The following is a 23,498-nucleotide window of genomic DNA, read 5'->3' on the forward strand; positions in this document are numbered from 1 at the left end:
ATAAGAAAAATCAATTCCTATTGTTTAAAGCCACCCAGTATTTTATTATGGCAGCCCGAGCAGACTAAGACAAGCCCTTAGTGAAAATTTTTAAGAAATGGCCACACCCTGAATGAGCTCAGAGCCTAGAACATTACTGGCCATTTAAAAATTCCTGGTTGTGTCTTAACTAATTCCAACCTCTGGCACTACCCAGAAGTAATAGGGATAGATATTTATGCTTCTAAGCAAAGAGATGCATATTCCATTATCCTTCACCCGAGGGTCTTCTCAAAGATCACACCATTTGCACCTTTGGAATCTCACCAGCTACACGAAAATTCTCAGCGGACAACTGTTAGAGCTACTCCCTGGGACAATCGGTGATTAAAGTCACGATGACTATCTTCGAATTACAATCATTTTCCAAAACTTTTCATTATATCATCAAAGTATGTGAATTAAGAACTTAGTTGTGAAGGTTTAAGGAGCAGGAGAAAACCACAATCACTGACTTTGTGTTGTGTTGTGAGCAAGGACAAAGAGCAGCCTTGTGGGGAGAAAACTTCGTTTCAGGATAAAAGAACAGTTGCCAAAGACGGCTCAAGAGGCTGCTGGGAATGACCTCGTCACACTCTTTACTCCTTTATATGAAGATGGGGCGGGGGCGGCGTTCTGGATTGAGAGTTGGGGATTTCAGCACCAGTGGAAATGATCGACCAGGCAGAGGTGCCAGAAATGATGGACCCGCATGTTGACCGTACTCAGCGAGCAGGGTAGTAGAATACAAGGAGGTGAAAAGCCAGGACTACAATCAATCCTGCCAGAAAGAACCTGATACACACCTAAACCTCATACTTACCTTTTAAAAAACTTGTCATAGAATTCCACATTTTAAAGTGCTACTTCCGAGATCTCTCTAGGTCCTGTTGGGATAAGTTCCTGGACTTGGCCCTATTCAGAATTGGCTGGGGGCAGCAGGACATGGAGATCAAGCCGTGGTGGCTGGTGCCTGAAAACTTTACCTTCCCTTTGGAATTTTACATAGAAGAGGACCAGGAGGAGCTCCTCTTTGGCCCCCTGGACCTGGACCTGGCCCGCGTCGAGGCACACAACCAGACCCTCATCCAGCTGGAGACGCGCCTCACGGCCACGAGCCTGACATGCGTCCTCGTGTGGGGCTGGCCGAGTTGAGGCAGTGGCTGTTCCACGTGATCTGGAGCCTTGGGACTGGGACCCCCAAAGCCGGGCTGGAGGACGCGAGATGCTGCGGCTGGTGCGGAGCCAGCCCCTGACCACGAACCACCTGGCCGACCCCCCAGCCCCGTCCATCGTGCTGGACCCGCCCGGCCTGTTTTCATCCCGCAGGAAAGGGAGCACCCTCCCTCTTCGGCCTTCGCAGGCTTGCCCTTCCCGCATGCTTGGTTCTAGATGCCTTCAGATTTCACTGTGTCAGTAAAAGGATTGTGCTCTCCCCTGGGCAGTCGAGACTTGAGGGGAGTTTTGGCTCGGGCATACAGGTAAAAAGACCTGAAGGGCACTGACACGAGGCTGCATTTGCGGCCCAGTCTTGTCCCTCAAAGGCCTAAGTCCCCCGGGTGTAAGAAAGTGGTCCACCAGCAAACATCCAGTAAAACAAGTGGCCCAATGTGAAAAAACAATAAGCATAAAAATTTAAAAAATGAAGTGCTACTCCCGCAAAGCAAAACATTCTATAAATTCCGTTATAAAACAACCTAGCTGTGTTCATCATGAATGTTTCTTGTTATAGAGTTAAAACCTTGTTCCTTTTCTGTATTAGGTAATACTTACCTGCCTTTTCTTCAAACCAAGATGAGTCATGATTCCTTACATATGTGTGCATGACACCTTACACTATTTATTGAACACCTGCGTGCCAGGCACACAGAAAACCTTAACACAAAGAACTGTGTATAACTGTCCAGTCTTGCAGGTCCTACGGGAGCTGTGGCACCAGTTCTATCCCCCAGCCGTAAGCTTTAGGGTCTAACCTGTAGGTCAAGATGAAGCACCTCATTTGTACTTTACATACATCAACTTAATTTGCTGTCCTCATTGCTGTCTAGCACTAAACTAGGGTTTTTCAGGGTTTTTTGTACTGTACCTTTCTAGATTTTTGTTTGTTTGAGGAGAGGACTTGCTTCTGTGATCCCTCACCACTAGCACCTGATGTAGCTTGCCCTCTGCATGTTTTTAACTGGCAACCATCTACGGGTTCAAGGACAAAAAATATACACATATATACACTTAATGGATCTTTCATTAGGTTGCTTAGAAAGTGATCATATACTATTTATAACAAGGGGTAGAAACATATTATTCCCATCTAAATTCTAAACCAAGAAGCTATTACCCAATCTATACATAGACTGGGAGTTTGGAACTGACATGCACACACAGCTATATTTAAAATAGATAACCAACAAAGACCTACTGTAAAATAAATAGTTTTTTAAAAAAAGAAGCTATTACCAATCCTAGCCATTAAAGCCTCACAACTCAAATTCCAACTATATTGTTTCTAAATTATTTAACAATCACTTTTTTTAGATGTATTTAGCAAAAATCCTGATAACTTTGCTTATATTTTTTTCTTTTGGGGGAGGTCAGATAAATGAACTTGTTATGATTGAAAAAATACGTAACAACTTCCCCCCTTTACTTTCTGTTTCCCTATTAAACAAAGTACGCTTTCTCTCCAACGAGGAGCTCCCACCAAAAAGGAAAAAACATTCTATGTTCTTTCATACACCAAACCAAATGATAACCTTACACTGGAAAAGCAAGCTACTGTTAAATAATGCTCTCCAATCTTGTTGAGATTAGCTCGAAAAGTTCCTGAATTGGGAGACAACCCTTGAGTGGCGAAGTCCATTTCCCCGTGAAGAAGGAAGAACCACCCCGCCGCAAAAAAAACTTCCTTTTTAAAGCACTGTGTAGTTTAAAACATTAAAAAAAAAAAAAATCAGCACAGCCATCACTTTGATGTGATGTAGATTAGATAGCAAGGTAAGACTGTAAATATACCAACTGTAGTATGGAATTTAATTTTATCTCTATGAAGTATTCTGAAATCAAAGACGATAATACATGCATCAGGCACATCCAACAGAAGACTTTTACAATGGTTTACATTTCCTTTTTATTTATTTCTTGAAACTGCCCATATTGCAGGTTTCTCACGGATGAAATATGGAACTGAGCAGATTCTTTTTTCTACAAAATTATGGTATAAACTTGCTCAATTTTCTATCTTATTGCTAATAAACCTTACAGGTGCACAGTTTGTAAAATAAACCCCTTAAGGACTGAATGCGTAGAGCATGCTGCAAGGTACAAGAAATAAGCTAAAAATGAGCATATAAACCTACATCTGGACCAACACAGTACTGAATGCTGGCAAACATTTATCACAACACATGGAAAAATTAATAAAAGGAAATACAGTTCAGTCCTGAAAGGGTTAAATAGAAACCCTAATATATTATTGTTTCTAACCATCATCCCACATTACAGTGCTTGAAAACAAAGTCTAAAGTCTGGCACAGAAAATTACACACATTTGTTCAGTACTCATCAGAAACACAGCTGCTTTTGAAATCAAAAATAAGTAACTTGGTTAATAACTGAATAACATTTTGTTTCAAAAAGGAACCCCCCCCACCCCCTGCATGGATTATCTGATTAAACATGACTAGTTAGTTTAGTTCTTAAAAACTGTGTTGGAAATTGAGGGCACAGATGGTACTAGTTTCATTAAAAAAAAAAAAACAACAAAAAAAAACCCAAAAAACAAAAACCTAACCAGTTACAACTGCAAATAAGTCTGTGCAGTACGAGTGACAAATATTTCACTAATTAATACATATATGAGGATGCCTTTAGTTGCCACAGTTTAAGAAAAGTCAGCAGCAGGGTAAATTTTATACTAGTGTTCAACTCTGAAATCATTCAAAATAAAAAGGGCATTTTATATTTAAAGCCTTTAGCTTGCCATCCCAATCTATGTGATCAAATTCAACAGAACTAATAAAAACATATTGGATAACAGACTCAGCTTCTATGCCTATTTTCAGAAACTGCATAGAATCATAAGAGCATAGGCTACACTTCTAATACAGAACTTAAAAAAAAAAAAAAGCTTGAATGTGCTATACTTTAACTGAAGTGGTTACCATTCTGAGAGTCTTTATAAGGGAAAATGACCAGCATCTCTAATAATGCCACCATTGGAGGAGGGGCCATGTTCTACCATAACCAGACGACAAGGCTCCTGTAAATTAAACACTGAAAATAATTCACAAAAAAATTTTTAATCAGCTGACAAAAGAACTACTAGTAAACAATAAGCCACAACAGACAAATCATTTCAGTCTTTAGTTTGTGGTATGTAGAATGTCATAAAATAGTGGGGGGGAGAATGCCTGTATATTCTTGGACTTTTCAAAAAAAAAAAAAAAAGAGTAAAAGGGTTTACAGTCTAATATTTCAATTATCTTATTACAATAAACAAAGAGCCAAAATTAGATATAGTTAAACAGTAAAAAAGCAAAAGTTCATTTTAATAAAGCCATAAACTTGAAAAAATTATTTTGAGTTGCAATGCTGGGTAGGAATAGTTTGTTCTTCAAAAGCATCTCATCTGTTATCAGTTAATTTAATATAATTTGGTAACTAAATACCAAACCTGGGAAGTGGAGGAAACTTGTGGCCCATTCAAAGTAAGGCAGCACTGAAAACATTTTGGCGCTCTGAACAAAAAGCACTGTGTAAAGACTACTTCCAGACTCAACAGAGAGAAGAATAAATACTACTCAGAAATAAGCAAGTTTGCAAGAAAAAGCCAGTAAACAGTTAAAACAAAGAAAGATAAGGCCACAATGAATTCTGCCCTTGGTCACTGAAACAGATTTAAAGTGTGAGGCAGGATTAGCTTACAAGAGAAGCTAGTGACGGGAGCAGACTTAAAGAGAGAAAGGCTATATATAGTATAATGCAGCCTGTGAGTAATTAAAAAGGCTTGCAGTAAAGAGAAGACCACAATAACTTTTATTTAACCACTAACATGTTTTACAAATGACTTCCCCCTTGAAAACTGAGGAAAAAGTGATGTAAAGACGTTAGGAATTGTATTTACAATGGCAGAGTCTGAGCAAAAGAATGAGTAATGAAGATATCAAAGCTGGGGGTGGAGGGGAGTGGGGGGAAGCTACTAACAATGATGTTTTAAAAAGTCTACTGACGGAAACTTTTCAAAATAGCCCAGGACACCAGAAAGACAATTTCTGTATGGAAACTGCAGGAAGTTACAGTTTTGCATTCTTAAGGTACTTGTGGCTCCTGTTTTATAGGACAGTAAAAGCTTACCACAATCTAGAGGTAGTTTTTACTCAAAGAAAGATGATTGTATTACTAGACCATGTCCTGTAACATTACACACATAGTTCCTGTAGAAAACGTAGCCCAATGAGTCTGCTGCAATTTCTAAGAAACCGAACACAGGCATGCCCAAAAGTGCAGGAACAAAACCAACGTAAAACTGGTGAGCCCAGCACACACAGCCAGCACACAACCCCGAATGCAACCAAATCTTAACTGAATGGAGAAGAAATGCTTTCCAAGTAGGAGACATTTGTGAAGATGCTCAGTACTGGGGAAGAGAAAACAAAAAAAGGCAGGGAGAGAAATGGAAAGATAAAGTACATTTGCATTTTTATAATCTTACAGCTATCTGTTCCTAAAGTACTGTCTTCCAGCTATTTTAGTTGGTCATCTAGTAAAAGCATCTTGTTTCAAGGTTACAATGATGTTTTGGCCTAGGCTACCCCCCACAAAAAAAAGTAAATAAAAACATGCTTTTGCTGAGATTTTCCTCTTATACAATAAGGGCACCATCTACCAAACCGGTAGCAAATACTTCTGATGATATTTTTTTGCCATATGCCAACAAGGCAGAAAAACACCCTGCTGAATGAAATCACTGGGAATATTCTAACTTCAAAATAAAATGTTTAACTTACACATAATACAAGTTATGTACAAGATTAGGAGGAGGGAAAACCTGAACAAATCCTGGACCGCGTAGATACATTTCTGCACAGGAAAAGGGAAGGGAACACTGTAAAAACCAACATGTTCCACGCCATTAACTCATTAATGACTAAATGGCCACATTTAATTCCAGGTAAATGTTAGAACCTCTTGGATTACAACTATAAATACATTTTTTTAAAAAAAGGAACACACAGAAATAACTATCAACGGTGTCTGAGAACAGAGACTAAGTCAACGTACGTTGCATGTATTGCAGGCAAGGCAGAGGCATTTTTTTTTAAAGCTTTTGCACAGACTTCAAATAATCTTAAAAGAAATATGCAGGTCTTTACAAGATTTGACTTGCTGAAATCAAAACACCTTCCACTCATGAAAAGTCATAAGACTTCAGCTTTTAAAGAAAATAATAAAATAAAAAGAACAGTTCCAGCCTTAGACCAAAAAGACCTGGAGGAGTATGGTAATTAGATTAAACAAGCATGGTCAGGCTTGGAACCTGAATGTACTTAAGAGCAAAAGCTCAAAGGGGGTGGGGAGGAGAACAACCTATTTGGTAACAAAGGTGTACTATATATACTGTGATATAAAAAAGGTATGGTGAAAATGTACCTTTTACTAAAGCTTATACAAGTTCCTTGGTCCATAAAAACTATGTTAGATTTTCGTCTTCTAGTTTGATTACCTTTTACTCCAGCCACATCTCTATTTCTTGCCCATTTAAACAAAACCAAACAAAAGCCAACCAAACAAAAATAACAGCTGAAAAAAATCAATTTCCAAAAGCTTGCACATTGTGATGTTTTTTTGTTTGTTTTACTGTGGCTTCTGCACTTCAAATCAGCACTTGCAGGTAATGGGGTTTTTGAATAGTATCACCGGGTATGAAAAGTTTTCCCAAGAAACCACAAAAGATTGTTCATTTTTTTCTTTCTTCTTTTGTCAACATTTTGCCGCACTCAAGTCAGTGTAAGTCCTAGCAAAAAGACGGTAGTTAGGACACAACTGTTGCTGTAGATGACGTGACATTGGTTGAATTTGTGCTGACATTTGTGTAACTCCCCTCGCTGTTTGTGTTTGACTCATTAGGGGGCACTTGGCTGGAGTTGGCTCGAAGGATTGCTCCTGCCGCACTGCAATGTGGCCGTGGCCCCGGTTCTGGGGTGTAGGTAAAGGTAAGGCTGGTGGAATAAATGATTCCATCATTACGGACCAAAGTTACTGGAACCTGCACTGGCTGCCGGACCCATCTCCAGCCTTCTCGGAATGCAGAAATGTCTGGGACAACACAGAGCATACTCTCTCCACATCTGAGGAGGAAATAGAAATCACTTAAAAGCACAAAAAATTTTAGAACTGAAACTTAAAACAAGGTTGCTTAAATACAGGACAATCAATATCAGGAAAGAGTCTCATGTACCCACACCCCCATCAAAAACTCTGGATGATGTAAAAAATTATATTAAGTACCTGTACATAGTTTCAGCTTCTACATCCCCAAACCACACTCGTAAATTTGGAGTGAAATTCTGTCCTGTAAGTTCAAGCATTGCTACGTCCCCACCGCCATTCAACTGCAATGCACAGAAAATCAGAACAATGTTGAGAAAACTTTTCATTTTTCATTAAAGTACAGTTTCTCATTCGACTATCATGTGCAAAAAAAACGGATAAATAAAAAGCTTCCTTTAAATGACATGATTATAAAGACGAAGTGAACTAAAAATATCTCAAGATAATATACAAACTGATTTACATTTAAATTTTCTTGCATAAAATTATGCTCCTCTCATTTTCTTCTTTTTTTTTTTTTAAATCAACAAATGATGTGTAACAAAACCTCCAAATCACAAGATTTGGAGAAAAATCAAATTTGTGAAATAAAATTATGCCATGTCATAGCTGAGAGCAGCTGCAAAGAGCTAAAAGTCAACTTGTAAGTGGTCTCACCTGAAGACTTTCTACAACAGGCACCGGTGTGACTGGGGCAAGGACAGGGCCCATCCCCTCGTAAAATGTATACTCTGCCTTATCCGTACTAATGATTGTCCAGGAAGCGCCATCATTTATCATCTCTTTATTTGGTTCTTTTGGGCATGGAGTGGCCTTATGAAAAAAAATGGTTAGAAATTGAGTTTTATATACACTGCAGTATAAGACACTTTAACAAAGTAACACTCACAGACTGGCATTAACGTGAAGAGAATTTAGTACAAATTTATAAACTTCCCAAGCACAATGCTTTGCCAATCTCTAAACAAACAGAATATTAACATGGCAACCTCACATATGGCAGGTTTTATTTTAATACAAAATATTTCAGTGACATACTAAAAACGAATAATACCTTCAGAATAACCATTTAAGTAAGAGTATACCAGTACCTGTATAATTTCTTTAATAAAAGATCAGTATCTGTGATGTAAATAGCTGTTTAAAACTCTTTAGGGATCCCTGAGAGAGAGAGAATGGGAGCCCCCTCCTGCTCAGAGAACAGCTAGAAACTTACGTACTTTCAGCTGGAAGCAACCAAAATGTTGACTGACAATCCCCTACCCCTACCTCGAAACACCTAGGCCAGACCATCAGTGCTGGGTTGAGGAGACTGGCTGTGTGTGGCCATCTCTCTGGAAAGTCTCCAGATGTTCAGAAATGAGTTTCATTCGAAAGTATAACCATTCTATTAAATCATCTGTTCATGCCATAAATGTCCTCATGAAAGCCTTCTGAGTAAATATAGTTAAAAATTAGCTTCTGAAATGTGTCATCATTACTATCTTAGAAGACCCCAATATAAATCTGATGAGAATTATGAACGCTCCTCCAAAATAGGCATGCATCATATACAATGTTGTCTGCACATAATTTCAGGTGATTTACTGAATACTCAACATCTACTTTTGGGTAATCTGAGGGGCTCTTTGTTCCTCAGAACTAGATGTTAACTGCTTCTTTTAGAACATTTTCATAGTTTTGAGTTCTTCCTTGACGTAGGATGACTACTATATCTGAGGAACATGTGGGTTAAGGACCCTTGAACTTGAGATAAATATCTGAACACACAGCTTCGTGTATTTGGATACAATTAACATTAAGCGAGAGTTTCATGTTTCTAAATGCTGCTAACCTAATAGTTTGCACATTTTAGACTTTACCAGTAATTTAAAAACATACCTGAAACTGAATTATTCTCTCTTGAGAAAGGCACAAGTACATTCTTTCTGTATCCTTAAGGTAAAATGCACATTTATGGAGCTGTGACACAGGATCATCTGCATCCAGTAATGCGGTCTGCTTATCAACTTTCCTAATTATCTGTATTTCAACAATTAAAAAAGAAAAGATCATCACATATGGAGAGTTTTCATTTCGTACACTGTCAAGAGTACACAGAAAGCATCTGCCATATAACAATACATCACAGGTATTTGTCACATACCTACATACACAAAAGCATTTACAAACAATAAAGCTAGGTATAAGAATACTTTTAGATTGCAAGCATGTTAAGAATGTAGAGATGTTACCTTTTTCCTTGAACTCCTAAAAAAATAGGGCAGACTGGCACCTGTTTTCTAGATCAGTGGTTTCCAAACTTTAATGTCCATACAAATCATCTGGGGTTCCTGTTAAACACACATCTGTTCTGATCCCACAGATCACATACGGGGCCTGATATTCTGCATTCTAGCAAATTTCCAGCTGATGTTAATCCTGACCTTTCCAATACTATACAACGACAAATATTCCAACATCAAAGGGGAAATCATCTCTAAAGACCACTATGGGTGTGCTAGTTGGCACCTAAGTCCAGTATCATACTTATATGTTGTTTTTATTTTAACGCAGAAGAGGTTATCATTTTGCAGATTAGGAAACAGGCTCAGAGGTCAGGTTAAGTTCCTCAAAATCACTTGGTCAGTAGCTGAAGGACCAGAATATGATTCCAAGGCAGGCTGCCTGTCCAGCCTGAACTCTTTCCATTACACACTATGACCTTATAATCCAAATATTCCACAAAACACATATGGATAACTGAAAGATAATCCTATCAAACAAACCTTAGATGTTACTTATCACATGGAAGGTAATCACTAAGTGTTTGAGGACTATGAAAATCACTCCCAACAGCATACAAACATGTTAGAACTACTTCTCATCTAAAATCAGAAGAAACCCCTTCCTTGACTACACATCCCCGTCCTTCCCTCTCACCACCCTGTTTCTCTGCTCTCCTTTACAGCAAAACTCCTCTTCCTCACCACCCCAACTCCTGAAATCTCTCCAGCCTTTTGTCTCAAAATTGCTCTTGGTGAGGCCACTAAGGACTTCAAGACAGTTGAGTCCCATGAGCACTTCTCTGTCCTCATCTTATTAGCTTTCTCAGAGGCATCCGACCCACACATTCTTCCTTCGGGGATACACCTGCTCTAACCGGCCTTTAGTCTCCAGAGCCGAGTCCCCAGATCTCTTCTCCTCTCTCCATACTCTATACTTTCTATACTATGTAGAAGTTGGCAACTCCTAAATTTGTATCTCCAGCCATAGCCTTGCTCAGGCACTCAACGTGTATATTTAACTACCTATTCAACAGTTACACTGAAAATGTCTATTAATAGGCATCTCAATCTTAATCAAAAACAGAATTTTTTATTTCTTCCTAAATGTGATCCTCCCTCAGCTCATAGCTCAATAAATGACACCACGTTCACTCAATCCTAAAACCGTGGAGTCATCCTTGACTCCCTGCTTTCTCTTACACCCAAGCTGTCAACAAATTCTGTTAGGTCTACCTTCAAACAAATCGGTCACCTCTCATCACCTTACCAGTACCATCCTAGTCTAAGGTACCATCATCAACTTCTTGCCCGAATTTTGACAAAAGCCCAACCACCTTTCTCTTTGTTTCCACAGCTATGTCCCTATGCTCTCTTATCCACAAAGCAGCCAGAATTATTCTTCCAAACATAAACCAGCCATAATTCCCTGTTTAAAATTCTCCAGTGGGGACTTGCCTGGTGGCGCAGTGGTTAAGAATCCGCCTGCCAATGCAGAGGACACGGGTTTGATCCCTGGCCCAGGAAGATGCCACGTGCTGCGGAGCAACTAAGCCCGTGTGCCACAACTACTGAGCCTGTGCTCTAGAGCCCACGAGCCACAACTACTGAGCCCATGTGCCACAACTACTGAAGCCCACACACCACAACTACTGAGCCCACGCGCTCTAGGGCCTGTGTGCCTCAACTACTGAGCCCGCGTGCCGCAACTACTGAAGCCCGTGCACCTAGAGCCTGTGTTCCGCAACAAGAGAAGCCACCGTAATGAGAAGCCCACGCATGCACCACAACAAAGAGTAGCCCCCGCTCGCCACAACTAGAGAAAGCCCGTGCACAGCAACGAAGACCCAATACAGCCAAAAAAAACAAAAAAAAAACAAAACACACAAAAAAACCCTCCAGTGGCCTCCTATCTTACATAGATAACAGAAAGTCCGTACTGTAGATAGAGAGAGGGACTTGACAAGATGTTGCCCATGGCTAACCTTGCAGAATCACTTCCTGGCACTTCCCCCCCCCCCACCGACTTGGCTCTAGCTACAATGGCTTCCTTGCTAGTCCTCACACATTCCTGTCTTAAGTTCTTTTTGCCCTCATTCTGTCAGCCTGAAATGCTCCTCACCCAGTTTCTGCTTTCCCAACTTCATTCTGGTCTCTGTTCAAATAGCCCCACTTCAAAAAGACTTCTCTGACCACTCTAAGCACTCCCATTTCCCTATCCCTTTATCCTGTTTTAATGTCTTATCACTTACATTAACCTTTTAATACATTCTATGGGTATTGCTTTAGCTGGTTTTTGTCGACCTCCCTTCCAAAATGTAAGCTCCGGGCTTCCCTGGTGGCACAGTAGTTAAGAATCTGCCTGCCAATGCAAGGGACACAGGTTCGAGCCCTGGTCCGGGAAGATCCCGCATGCCACGGAGCAACTAAGCCTGTGTGCCACAACTACTGAGCCTGTGCTCTAGAGCCCGCGAGCCACAACTACTGAGCCCGCATGCCACAACTACTTAAGTCCACGTGCCTAGAGCCTGTGCTCTGCAACAAGAGAAGCCACCGCAATGAGAAGCCTGCGCGCCGCAACGAAGAGTAGCCCCTGCTCGCCGGAACTAGAGAAAGCCGACACGTAGCAACAAAGACCCAATGCGGCCAAAAATAAATAATAAAATAAAATTAATTAATTAAAAAAAACCAAAATGTAAGCTCCAAAAGGAAAGAAAGTCTACCTTGCTCACCAATGTATCTCCAGCATCTAGACAGTGCCTGGCCCATGGGTTCAGGGCTATTTGTAGAATGCACGTATGCATGTAGGACTGTAATACTTTGCTCCACAATGAACATCCTTAACAGTACTCACAGAATATTGTGAGGACTAAATGAAACAGTGTATGTAAAAGTGCTCAGAACAGTGCTATTAATATTATGCAATATTATTGGGTTTTTATTACTTGATTCACACCTGACATATTCCAAGATGATTTTCCTTTACTTAAGCCACAACTATTAAAAATCCCAATCTTTTAAAGTCAACATTCTTCATATTTACACATTTTTAGCTCTGCAGTTTATTAGTCAGAATATTTGTCATTCTACTCACATCACCACTAATTTTTGAGTTTAAAGGGAGACACTACACTTTTAGCAATTACAGCTTCTAAGATATTCTGTGAGACTAATCAAACTCAAGCAAAATGTTTCCATTCAACGCTAGTCTTAAAGGTGTATTTAAATTTAATGATGTTTGGATTTTAGGGAAATAAGTGAATTTTGAATGATGTAAGTTTAAAGCTTACTGTAAGTCTACCGCACTCACCTATGACTTCACCACGTAAGAGTCAACATTTGCCTAGGACACTGTCATTTCTGTAATCCACTGTTTCTCCACTACCTAGTAATAATAAGCATATTGAGAACATGGGCCATGTTTGGTTCAATTTTATTTCCCATAATAGTTCTCTGGACATAGACGCTGCTGAATGACCTAGTCTCACCAATAAAGAAACCAGAGATGTCCCCTACTATTTGGTATCAAACTTGCTGTGATCATTTCTAATTCTTAAGGATAGTAAAGAAATCTGAGAAACCAGATAATACGAATGTTCTAACAAGCTATGTGTGATGAATTCTACATTCATAAGACACCAGAGGTTACTCCAACTAGCTCTCTCTCTTCTATGCTGGCTTTGTAGGTTATTGGTACAGTATTTTCCATATTTCTGAGGTAAACAGGATATAGCTCTTAAGGACAGAAAACATATCTTATTCATATTCCTAGCACTATACCTGGTAAATGCCCAGGCTGAATTCATGTCGCTGATTAGTTTATCTAACAGATTTTAGATGTCCCAAACCTCTGGGGCATCCGACAGCCTTGAGGACGTGGGATAAATACTAACCAGTGTTTCTTGTTAGTTGGCTAGACCTACATAGACTGTGCCTGTTTTTAAAGTACCCTAAAAAACAGGATTTCTCACTAGGACAATTCATCCCATTGAAACTTGGTCTTGGAGGGAGAGTGTTTTCCAAGCAAAGATCTCCAATAAGGCTAATATTCTAGGAAGCATAGCATGCAATGTTCAGATATTAAGACAGTGTCATCCTTCTTGAAAGCACATGAAAGCTGTAGAATGCCTCCTCTGAAAAACGTGCCTTTGTTGAAAACTGCACGTAAGTGGAGGTAAAGGAGGGCAGGAAGTAGTGCAGACCATATAAAGCCTAGCTTTGACTCTGAGGAATCTAACTCCTCAGTCACACAATCTCTAGAAAGAGGTATTTATCGGTACATTGTTAACGATGGTACTGCAACTTTTCCTAAGGCATTCTCTGGATCAGGTTTTTTATTGCAACATTTTTATAATCAGAGCCACATACTTTTGAATGTTGAAAATATTCAATTACAAATGACGTTCAAGGGGCTTCCCTGGTGGCGCGGTGGTTGGGAATCCGCCTGCCAATGCAGGGGACACGGGTTCAATCCCTGCTCCAGAAAGATCCCACATGCTGTAAAGCAACTAAACCCGTGCCACAACTACTGAGCCCGTGCTCTAGAGCCCGTGCGCCACAACTACTGAGCCCATGTGCCGCAACTACTGAAGCCCGCGCGCCTAGAGCCCGTGCTCCACAATGAGAGAAGCCACCGCCAATGAGAAGCCCGCTCACTGCAACAAAGAGTAGCCCCCGCTCACCGCAACTAGAGAAAGCCCGCGCGCAGCAGCGAAGACCCAACACAGCCAAAAATAAATAAATAAAATAAATAAATTTATTAAAAAAAAAAAAAAAAAAAGACGACCTTTAAGCAAGGCAGACTGGTACTTTACATGAAACTAAGTGAAAACACTACTTTAAGATTTGAGTCTGTCTTCTAAGTGGCCCATATATAAGCTGTTGCTGATCAGAGGCATAGGCCTCTGAATAGTGATTCTGTAGCACAAGCATTTAATACCAAAGCACATAAACATTATCCTTGGAATACAGTGACACATAATGAATGAAAAGAGAAGAACTTGAGTAAATGTTGATTCAGCTTGTTTTTTGGTGTGTCTTTCTTTCTAATTTATGCACCCTTCTTTCCCTACCTTTCCCCTTTTTATAATTTGCCTCAGGTTCAAGGTTTTGTAAATTTATATTACTATGTTTCACATATTTTGGCTTATGAAGTTGAAATGGGAAATGAAATCACCTTGCACAACCATGACACAGAAAAATATAACAAAACAAAAACAATAAAATGATGCATTTACTTAGTCATAGATCAACCCAGCTCCTGCTGAAATAGTCCCAGAAAATATCAGCCAATGAAATATTTCATCAGAGAGATACAAAGCATATTCAGGAAAGTAATACTAAAAGTTCTTCCGTTCACTTAACCCCCTCCCCCAACCTGACCTTGAATCAAACTTACTCATAAACCCCCTCCATCTTTAATATAACTAAATTGTGTTCTGTTTCAGAAAAGGAGGGGGAAGATGACAAAGGGTATATGAGGGGCTTTTGCTTCATTCTGCTAAGAAAAGCAGTTTTTTACAGTTTCAAAAAGCCCCAAACACTATGCCTCTCTACCAGAGTAAGAAATACCAACTTTATTTAATTTTTAAATCCATCTTCCTTTGGGAGAATAAAATAATAAAAATTATGCTTATATTTTTAAAGAAATTTAAAATTCTATGCTTTTGAAAACTTGGTCCTGTGTTGGGATGCAGCAGGTACTACAAAGAATGAATAATGTATCTACATTAGTTAAGAAAATGAATCTTAATGTAACTTTATAGTGCCCTCTACTGAACATATCCAGATATACAACCAAAAAGGGAAAAGGCCACCAACGTTTATTAGAAACAGTCATGAAGTCATTAAGGCCATACCAATCTTGGGAGTGCCATGCCAGTAACTGAACACACAAGTTTGACTGTTTGTCCATAATGGATGTATCCATCGCGGACTGTGAATTCTTCTCCTTCTGATTCATCGTCATCCACTGCAGTGCAATGGAAACAGATCAAATTATCATCTTTTAGAACTTATTAATCTGCTTATAAAAATGACAAAACTTAATATATCTGTATGTCTTATTAGTAAAAAGAATTTAACAATTTCACACGAAAAAAATCAAGTGCATATTTTTATACTCACAGAGATGAATATAAAATGCTCCCCACTGCTGAGAACTGGCATGGAAATTACCTCCTTCTACATGCAAGTATCTGGTACTAACTGTCTGGGATCGAAGTCGATTAAACAGAGCCACCTTTGTTCCTGAGGCAATGCATACTGCAAAGAAAACACAGCTCCTATTTATGTGAGTGGGGTTTGGGGGCGGGGCAAGAGTGGAGAGCAAGAAGGGACCAGTACCCGGTGAGTCAGGACTATGCTTTACTATCATTTAATAATTAATGGATTCTGCTAACAATTTTTTTAACCCTCTAAGAAAATACAGATGATAACCCCCCCAAAAATCAAGGTAACTCTATCAATAATGTCAAGCTAAAGATATATAATACGTCCATAAAAATCTTTTTTACATGAGAGTTACACAGTATGTTTAATGTGGTGCTGTTTTTTAAAAGGAAGTTACTTTTAAAATAATAAGTGTCCAACAGTAGGAAATTGATTAAATAAATTATAATATCATTCACCTATTTGAATAATGTGTATTTAAACGCATTGGTAAGAAAATATCTCCCTGATATATCACTGAACGGAAAGCACACTCTTTATACTGTGGTTTCATTAGGTAAACATATACATTTTTATGTGACAGCATGTGTCTCCATGTGCTCACATCTAATTCTATGGAATACATTCATAGAGAGGGGTGTGGAAGGATGTTTACCAAAGCTGATGGCAACTGCCTCTGGACACTGTGATTTTAGAGATTTTGTTTCCTTCCAAATACCTTAAAGTATAGCATTGCATGAAATTTCTTGAAAACACAACCACATCTATGTAAGCAAGAAAATACTCTGAAAATGAAATATGTTCTCTGCCATCAAGTAACTTAGAGTCAGTAGAAATACAAAATTAAAGAGGTTAAATAAAATCCTGTAATTTGAATTGGAAACAGCCTAAATACATGACATTATACCTCCTGATGCAAGAACACTACATCGCTGTGAAGTAGGCTTGCCCTCCAGTAACAAACAACAAAAAAGAACCAAAGAACAACAAAACCTTAAATCTGATCAAGTTTCTAAATTTCCTGACAAAGACTCTCTCCTTGACCAAACTTTAGACAGCCTCCTCTGAGCCCTTTTTCCACCGGGACTCTTCCTTGGGCTCTGGCATTGGCCTGCCTAGCCCAGTTATTGCCAAGAATCCTGCTAAACCATCCTCCCATCCTTGATATCTGATCAAGTTCCTCCCCTCCACCTTTATATCTGATCATCTAGGCCTGTCTTTATAAAAATTCTGGTAAGCTAGTTTGTCAAGAATCCCCCTACCCTTGATGTCTCTCTCCTCTTAGTAACTGTTCATCCACTGACCCCCTCAACTCTGTTCCTTGGCTATAAATCCCCACTTCTCCTTGTAGTATTTGGAGTTGAGCCCAGTTCTTTACTGAAATCTCTTTTCCCTACTGCAACAGTAGTGAATAAAATCTGTTTCTAACCACCTTTAGTGTCCAGCTCTGTTCCTCTTTGACACTACAATTTACAGAAAATACATTAAACTACACCAAGGAAATACAATTAGCAAATTCCAGTATGTGGAAATCTCTCATGGTCAACGGACTCAGTCTCTTGAATAAATAAACTACAAGAAGAGAGAGAGAAAGACAGAGATGAAGAGAAAATCCACAGATTAAAAAAAACTCAAGGACATGTCAACACAATATATAGAATAATATCTGGTGGATCTTATTTGAATTTTGATTCAACCAAAGGGCTAAAAAAAAACCCCCACATTTTAGATAATTTTAAATTTGAGCACTAGCTAGGTATTTAATGATACTAAGAAATTATTTCTTTTTATAGTTGTTTTATGTTTGTTTTTATGTGATCATGGTATTGTAATTATATTAGAAAACAAGAGACCCTATCTTTCAGAGATACACAGAAATATTTACAGATGATATAATGTCTTGGATTTGCATCAAACTAAAATGAGGGCAGAGGAAAGTGTGGGTGGGGTAGGGTTACAGGTGAAGATAAATCAAGACTGGCTTGAAGTTAAGATCACTGCTGCAAGTTAGACGATGAACACAAGAGGTTTCATGTCATTATGCAACTGTCTACTTTAGTAATGTTTGAAAATTTCCATAATATAAAGTAAATGATGATGATAATAATGACTGAGCAGACTAAAAACCATCCACTATATAAAATCCCATTAAGTTCATAATAAAACAAAACAAAATAAAAACAAGCAAATAAACCAAAATCCTAAAACCTCACTGGTCACCTTCAAAGAATACTATTGTTATTCTGCAAATTAGTAAATAAGAACTTATCCTGGCTTTTCTACATAGACTATACTTAAAGCAAACAGCTAACAAATGCAAAAGTTAAGAATAAAAGAATTAGAAAAATCATCATTTTGCGGCCCTTAATGAAATACTAGATTTAAGCAGCCATCATGAAGGGCTACTAAAATCATTAGGTTAAAGGTTGTTGAGGAAGTTTATAACTGGTGGATTAGACTAACAACAGCTCAAATTACTATAACCAATCTTAATATAACAAGAAGTGGGATAACCAGATATTACATGACTTCTGGTCTGATAGAAATGAACATACATAGGATCAGCTAATTCTAAAATAAAAGTTTAACCAACAGTTTGTAGAAAATATGAGAGACAGAGGAACACGTAATCAGCCAGATCCAGAATATGGAAATTCCACAGGAAAAATGACCCAGTTTCAACAAATAACACAGAAGGAAAAACAGGCTGGTGGAAAGAGAAGAAACTAATACAGATTAAAATGTATGAACCTTGTTTGGATCCAAGTTTGAAGAAGCCAACTGTTAAAAACAACAACAACGCTACAACTGTAAAAAGATATTTCTGAGACAATGTGATAAATCTGCACACGGATTGGCCATTAGATGGCATTAACGAACTACCATCAACTGTTGTTGGGTATAATGATGTTTAAAAGAAAATTAGCTGTTAGAGAGTCACTACTGCAGAAATGGTTGAAAGGATAGGATGTCTGAGATTTACATTAAAAAATTCCAGCAGTTGGAGGAGGAAGGGGTGGTGGTGATAGAGATGATAAAACAGAATTGGTAAAACCTGTTGAGGCCAGGTGGTCACCTTATACTACTTTCTCCCTTTTATGTAAGTTTGAAAGTTTTCGTAATAAAAAGTTAAAATAAAGAAAACTGGGTACAGAGGCTGAAGTGTATAATTCAAACAGCATTTATCTGCTATAGCCTAAAAATGTGCTGATGAGGCAGCAGTCTCTGCCAGTGCAACTACGTTAAAATTTTTGTTCAGGTTCTCAGGACAGCCTTCCAAACCCCATTTGATGTAACAGTGTTTCTCAAAGGGGTGCTTTTGATATTCTAAGCGAATCAGTTCTTCGTGGAATGGGAACCTTCTCGGGCACTGCAGGACGTTTAGACGCCCTAATGCGAACATTACTCCCTCCAGTCACTGGGACAGCAAAAGGAAACTCCCATTTCTCCAGATGCCTCTGGGTGGCAGTGATGAACCAATTCTGTTTAAAAACCACTTCCCTACACCAGGTATTGCCCATTTTTAATTAAAGAAAAAGACAATAAAGCAGCAGTAATAACCGAATATGACTTTTTCAGATAAAGTGAAGACCACAAAAGTATTTGCAAAAAATGAATTGGCTACTGAAAAGCAATTTTTAATTTAAAAAATAGTTGAATTTGTCTTATTAGTTCGTGCTGGGAGTTGAGAACAAAAAAGAAAACAAGTATACATACAGTCAGCATTTTTCAATGACTGCTTCTTTTTGGAAGGTTTGGAGATGACTTTTATCCGCTTGCTGAGGAACACACCAATGTCATCACTATTGCCATAGAACATCTTTACAGAGAGCATGAAGTGCTTTCTCTTGTCTGAATCAGATATATACAATGTTTTGGCCGTGCAATAGTTCTGTGAAAGAAAAGGCAAGTTTTAATAGCACCAAAACCCTGTCAGCTGTACCTACAGCTCAGTATGGCCACGTCTAAGTTTGATCAGACTTAAAGGCAGTAATTCCAAAGAAGAGCTGATAAAACCAGCTGTGAAAAGTACTGATCTCTCAAAACAAAGTACAAAGCCTTCCTTATCAAGTCTACGAAATACTAACACTGTGTTGTTTTCCCCTCTCAAAAAGGCTTTTAAAAAATAGTCTTTTCCTGTTTTATACAGCTCTACATCTATTTCACAGAATTACCAGTTATAGCAGTAATTTTTTAAAATAAAATTTTAGTTAAAAAATTCCATGACTGTCTTTCTGCAAATAAGATATATAAAGAAGGCTATCAGAACTCAATTAAATTATGTAAAAGATTTTAGCACTGATTCTTCTCAAAATAGTACATACAATGTTTTTTCTTATATAGCCGAACACTAGAGCAACCACCCATGAGTCTGAGGAAAACAATATTTTTTGAAATGGCTAACTTTGCCCAATGGGATAATTCCTATTGCATCACCAAAAGAACTGAATTTAAAGGTACTAGAGAAAACAAATGCAGCAAAGTACTATGTCAGTTTACCAGAAATTAACTTCTGGTAACTGAAAGGATAGTATTAAGGAGTTATAGCACTTGTAAAACAACAAAGATACTCTGAAATGCTACTATTGCAATTATATATGACAATTCTAAAATCTTTCCTATTCCCCTGATCCCTGTGAATGAGGGAAGAGGCTGAATTATTGATCTCCTTTTCCAGACTGGGTAAATAATGCTCAAGTACAGCTTAAGTATTTAAAAATCTGAAATATATATATATATATATATATATATATATATATATATTTTAAAAATCATTGCTCTACTTTAAAATTAGGCTAAACAAGTTTCTTGACTACCTCTGCTGTGCGTTCCTTTTAAAAAGTAGTGCAAATGCCACTCATTTAGCAAATAACTAATGGGCTCTAGGTTTTTAATCTTTAAAATATTACTCACAGCCAATTTTAGTACCAGAACAAAAATCATGCCATACTCTATTTCATTTCTCAACAGCAAAGTTATATAAGAAAATTGAGGTGCCATCTTGAATATTTTACTCAATTAAGTTTTTATAAATTCAAAAGGGTGATAAAAGCTTGAGAGGCTTTGTTCTGCACAAGGCAAAGTTAAGATAAAGCTCATAATAGTAATAAGAAAAATTAAAACAACAGCCTTTGCACTCACTCAGCTCCTTTCACTCAAGGATCTCTAAGTGCTCAGGGATGCTGAACCATGGCCCTGCCCTACTTTAAAAAGCTCTGAAAGTCAAATAAAGCCTGAACTATGGAATTATTCTACAACGTAAGACAAAGTCTAGGCAAATGGGTATTGATACACTAAAGCAAAGTACTCCCATGGAACAAAAATAAAATGTGTATCTAGATGAAAGCAATTAAATTCTAATGGCAAAACTTAAAAATGATGAGATCACTTAATTTGAGTGTTAACATTAGGGGATATGATCTATATCAGAAAAGAGAAAATACTGAAATCTAGCATAAATGATAAGGTAGACTGGCAAACAGGAAAGGAAAAAAGAGCAGAGAAAATTGGGTCGTAACACAGACACTCAAAGGGCTTTATTTTGTTTGGAAAAAGCAACATATATATATCTCCTTGGAAGGAAAGGAAATATACCCCTAATTACAAAAGTGAGTAGTCTGAATCCACAAAAAAATTCTAATAAAGCTATCTCAGATACAATTTATTATTTTTTAAAAGCTATAAAGCTACTGACCAGAATCTACTCAAATTTCACAAGGAAAAAAAAAAAAAAAAAAAAGGACAAGTCACTGATTCAGAAAAAGTGTTACGGCTTTAAGACACTAAGTAAATAAAAAGTGAAGTTACATTTGCTTCATCATACCAAAAGGCTAAATTAGCTCATAAAATTCTAAAACAGAAAATGGCATATAATAAATCTGTCTATAAACAATGAACAGTTTAACTTAAAAAACAACTTTCTGAAGGCAAGATCTTCAGGCAAGAAAAAAAACCTGCCCTGAAATAAAAAAGAAATACCAAATATAATGCTACAAAAGTTTACAGAAATATTTGAATTGTAGAATTTGAATTATATAAAGAAAACAATACTAGCAACATAGGTGTAGGGGATGTAATTCTTTAAAATAAAAATACAAGTGTGCTAATTAGGGAAGTAATTCATGTTGCATAGCTTACCTAGCTCCAACTACGTAAAGACAAAAACTGAGGAAATGAATAGTTAACAAATTAAAAACATCAGATCCAAAATATTACCAACATATAGTCAAATGTCATGACCATAAAAATAAGGGCTGCATATATTAGAACTTTGTTGTAATGAAGATTAAAATAAGGACAAACACCCAATAATGCAAAATAAAATCCCTCCTTTTTCAATAATGACTAATTGTACCATTCAATGAACAGACTGTTGAAAGAAAATAATGTTACCTTAAATGAATGGAGGTTAAGTGAGATAGGACCAAAGTGCCTCTTTCTGAAACTCAGCATCTGTCCCACTGCTTGGTCCATCTTTGCCTACCTGGACCCAAACTTACCTTGTTCCTGTACCTTGACGGTCCCAGCATATGATTATGTTGTTCTTTCTGCCTGGAATGACTTCTGCTGACTCTCAACCAGTCTTATTCTCTACAGACTTCTCCAATAGCATTTTTCATTATAACTAAATATTAACACGTAATTTTGGCATACAGACACTGTACTACCCTGTAAGTAGGTGTTTTAAGCACTATTTAATGCTCAAGCTCTCAGGTATTCTCTTCTGCAAATTTCTAGGGCTCGGGGAAAGGATATAATGGCAGAAGTTGAAGAAAGATGTACTAAGCCATTATGCTGAGAAAAGCAAGTAAGGATGCTGTTTGTTTGTTATTACCTCTCTTAAAATTGCTGGAAGCTGGAAGTGTTAAAGCAAGCAATGAAGTTCAATTAACACAATTATATACAATGGTAGCTAGAATCCCTGGCTTCTTACTACCTATCTAATCTAATTATCATTCACAGTTCCAAATGTCTAGACGTACAGCTTGGAGACACATCACTAAGAGTTTCTATATAACAGAAAAATAGATGAGACATGACTAAGGCCTATTTGTTCAACCCACTACTTAAATATACCTTTTACCTTGGCTCAAGGGTCATAATTCAGAAATATTTTACACTGCTCTATTTTAAGATGAAACAACCTTTATTGTAGTAAGTTTTATCCCAAACCTAACTTAAAATACATAGTTGACAGGCCTTAATGATAAAAATATAAAGATACAAATGACATAAACACACGCAAATTTGAAGGAGGTTGATATTAAGGCTCCTTATTCTCAGTGCTCATTATCTGTAAAATGACTAAAATTGAATGAGAGTACAAACCCGCTAGCTCACCACCCTCAACCTTGCCCTCCAAACTCCCATCCTGAGTGTCGGCTACAATACAGCAAACACTAAGACATTCAACAAAGACTTACTGAATGAGAAAACAGCTATTTATGCAGTACTTTAAAAGACATTCATGTGGTCACTGAAATCAGAAATAACCATTTTTCAAATTTTAATATCAAGAGAAAACAAAGTAATAGTTAATGCTAAGTCAGTGAAGAACTACTTTTGAAAACTAAAGGTACAGGCTGAAATAGCTGCTTTCTAAATCCATAAAATACAACTAGTAAAACTAGCTCATAAATTTTATTCCCTAGTAAAGTAATCAAAGAAAATCCCTAAAAGTCTGAGTAAAGGTAATCATGGCTGTTCTTGTCTACACAG

At 37.8% G+C, this 23,498-nt stretch overlaps 1 protein-coding gene across 5 annotated transcripts in view; it reads right to left on the reverse strand.

The window, feature by feature from the left end:
* Positions 1 to 4,294: 4,294 nt before the first annotated feature.
* The window catches only part of RBPJ (recombination signal binding protein for immunoglobulin kappa J region), a 118,746-nt gene continuing 99,542 nt past the window's right edge, over positions 4,295 to 23,498 (reverse strand). For all 5 annotated transcript variants that reach the window (XM_068543127.1, XM_068543130.1, XM_068543128.1 and 2 more), the window contains 7 exons: positions 19,497 to 19,671; positions 15,735 to 15,872; positions 15,467 to 15,579; positions 9,226 to 9,366; positions 8,002 to 8,157; positions 7,522 to 7,625; positions 4,295 to 7,361 (listed from right to left, as the gene is read on the reverse strand). In XM_068543127.1, the coding sequence (XP_068399228.1) occupies positions 7,046 to 7,361; positions 7,522 to 7,625; positions 8,002 to 8,157; positions 9,226 to 9,366; positions 15,467 to 15,579; positions 15,735 to 15,872; positions 19,497 to 19,671 (1,143 nt within the window). In that variant the 3' untranslated portion in view covers positions 4,295 to 7,045. The remainder of the gene's footprint in view (positions 7,362 to 7,521; positions 7,626 to 8,001; positions 8,158 to 9,225; positions 9,367 to 15,466; positions 15,580 to 15,734; positions 15,873 to 19,496; positions 19,672 to 23,498) is intronic.

This window comes from Eschrichtius robustus, chromosome 4 (assembly GCF_028021215.1).
Source record: "Eschrichtius robustus isolate mEscRob2 chromosome 4, mEscRob2.pri, whole genome shotgun sequence".
Classification (NCBI taxonomy): Eukaryota; Metazoa; Chordata; class Mammalia; order Artiodactyla; family Eschrichtiidae; genus Eschrichtius; species Eschrichtius robustus.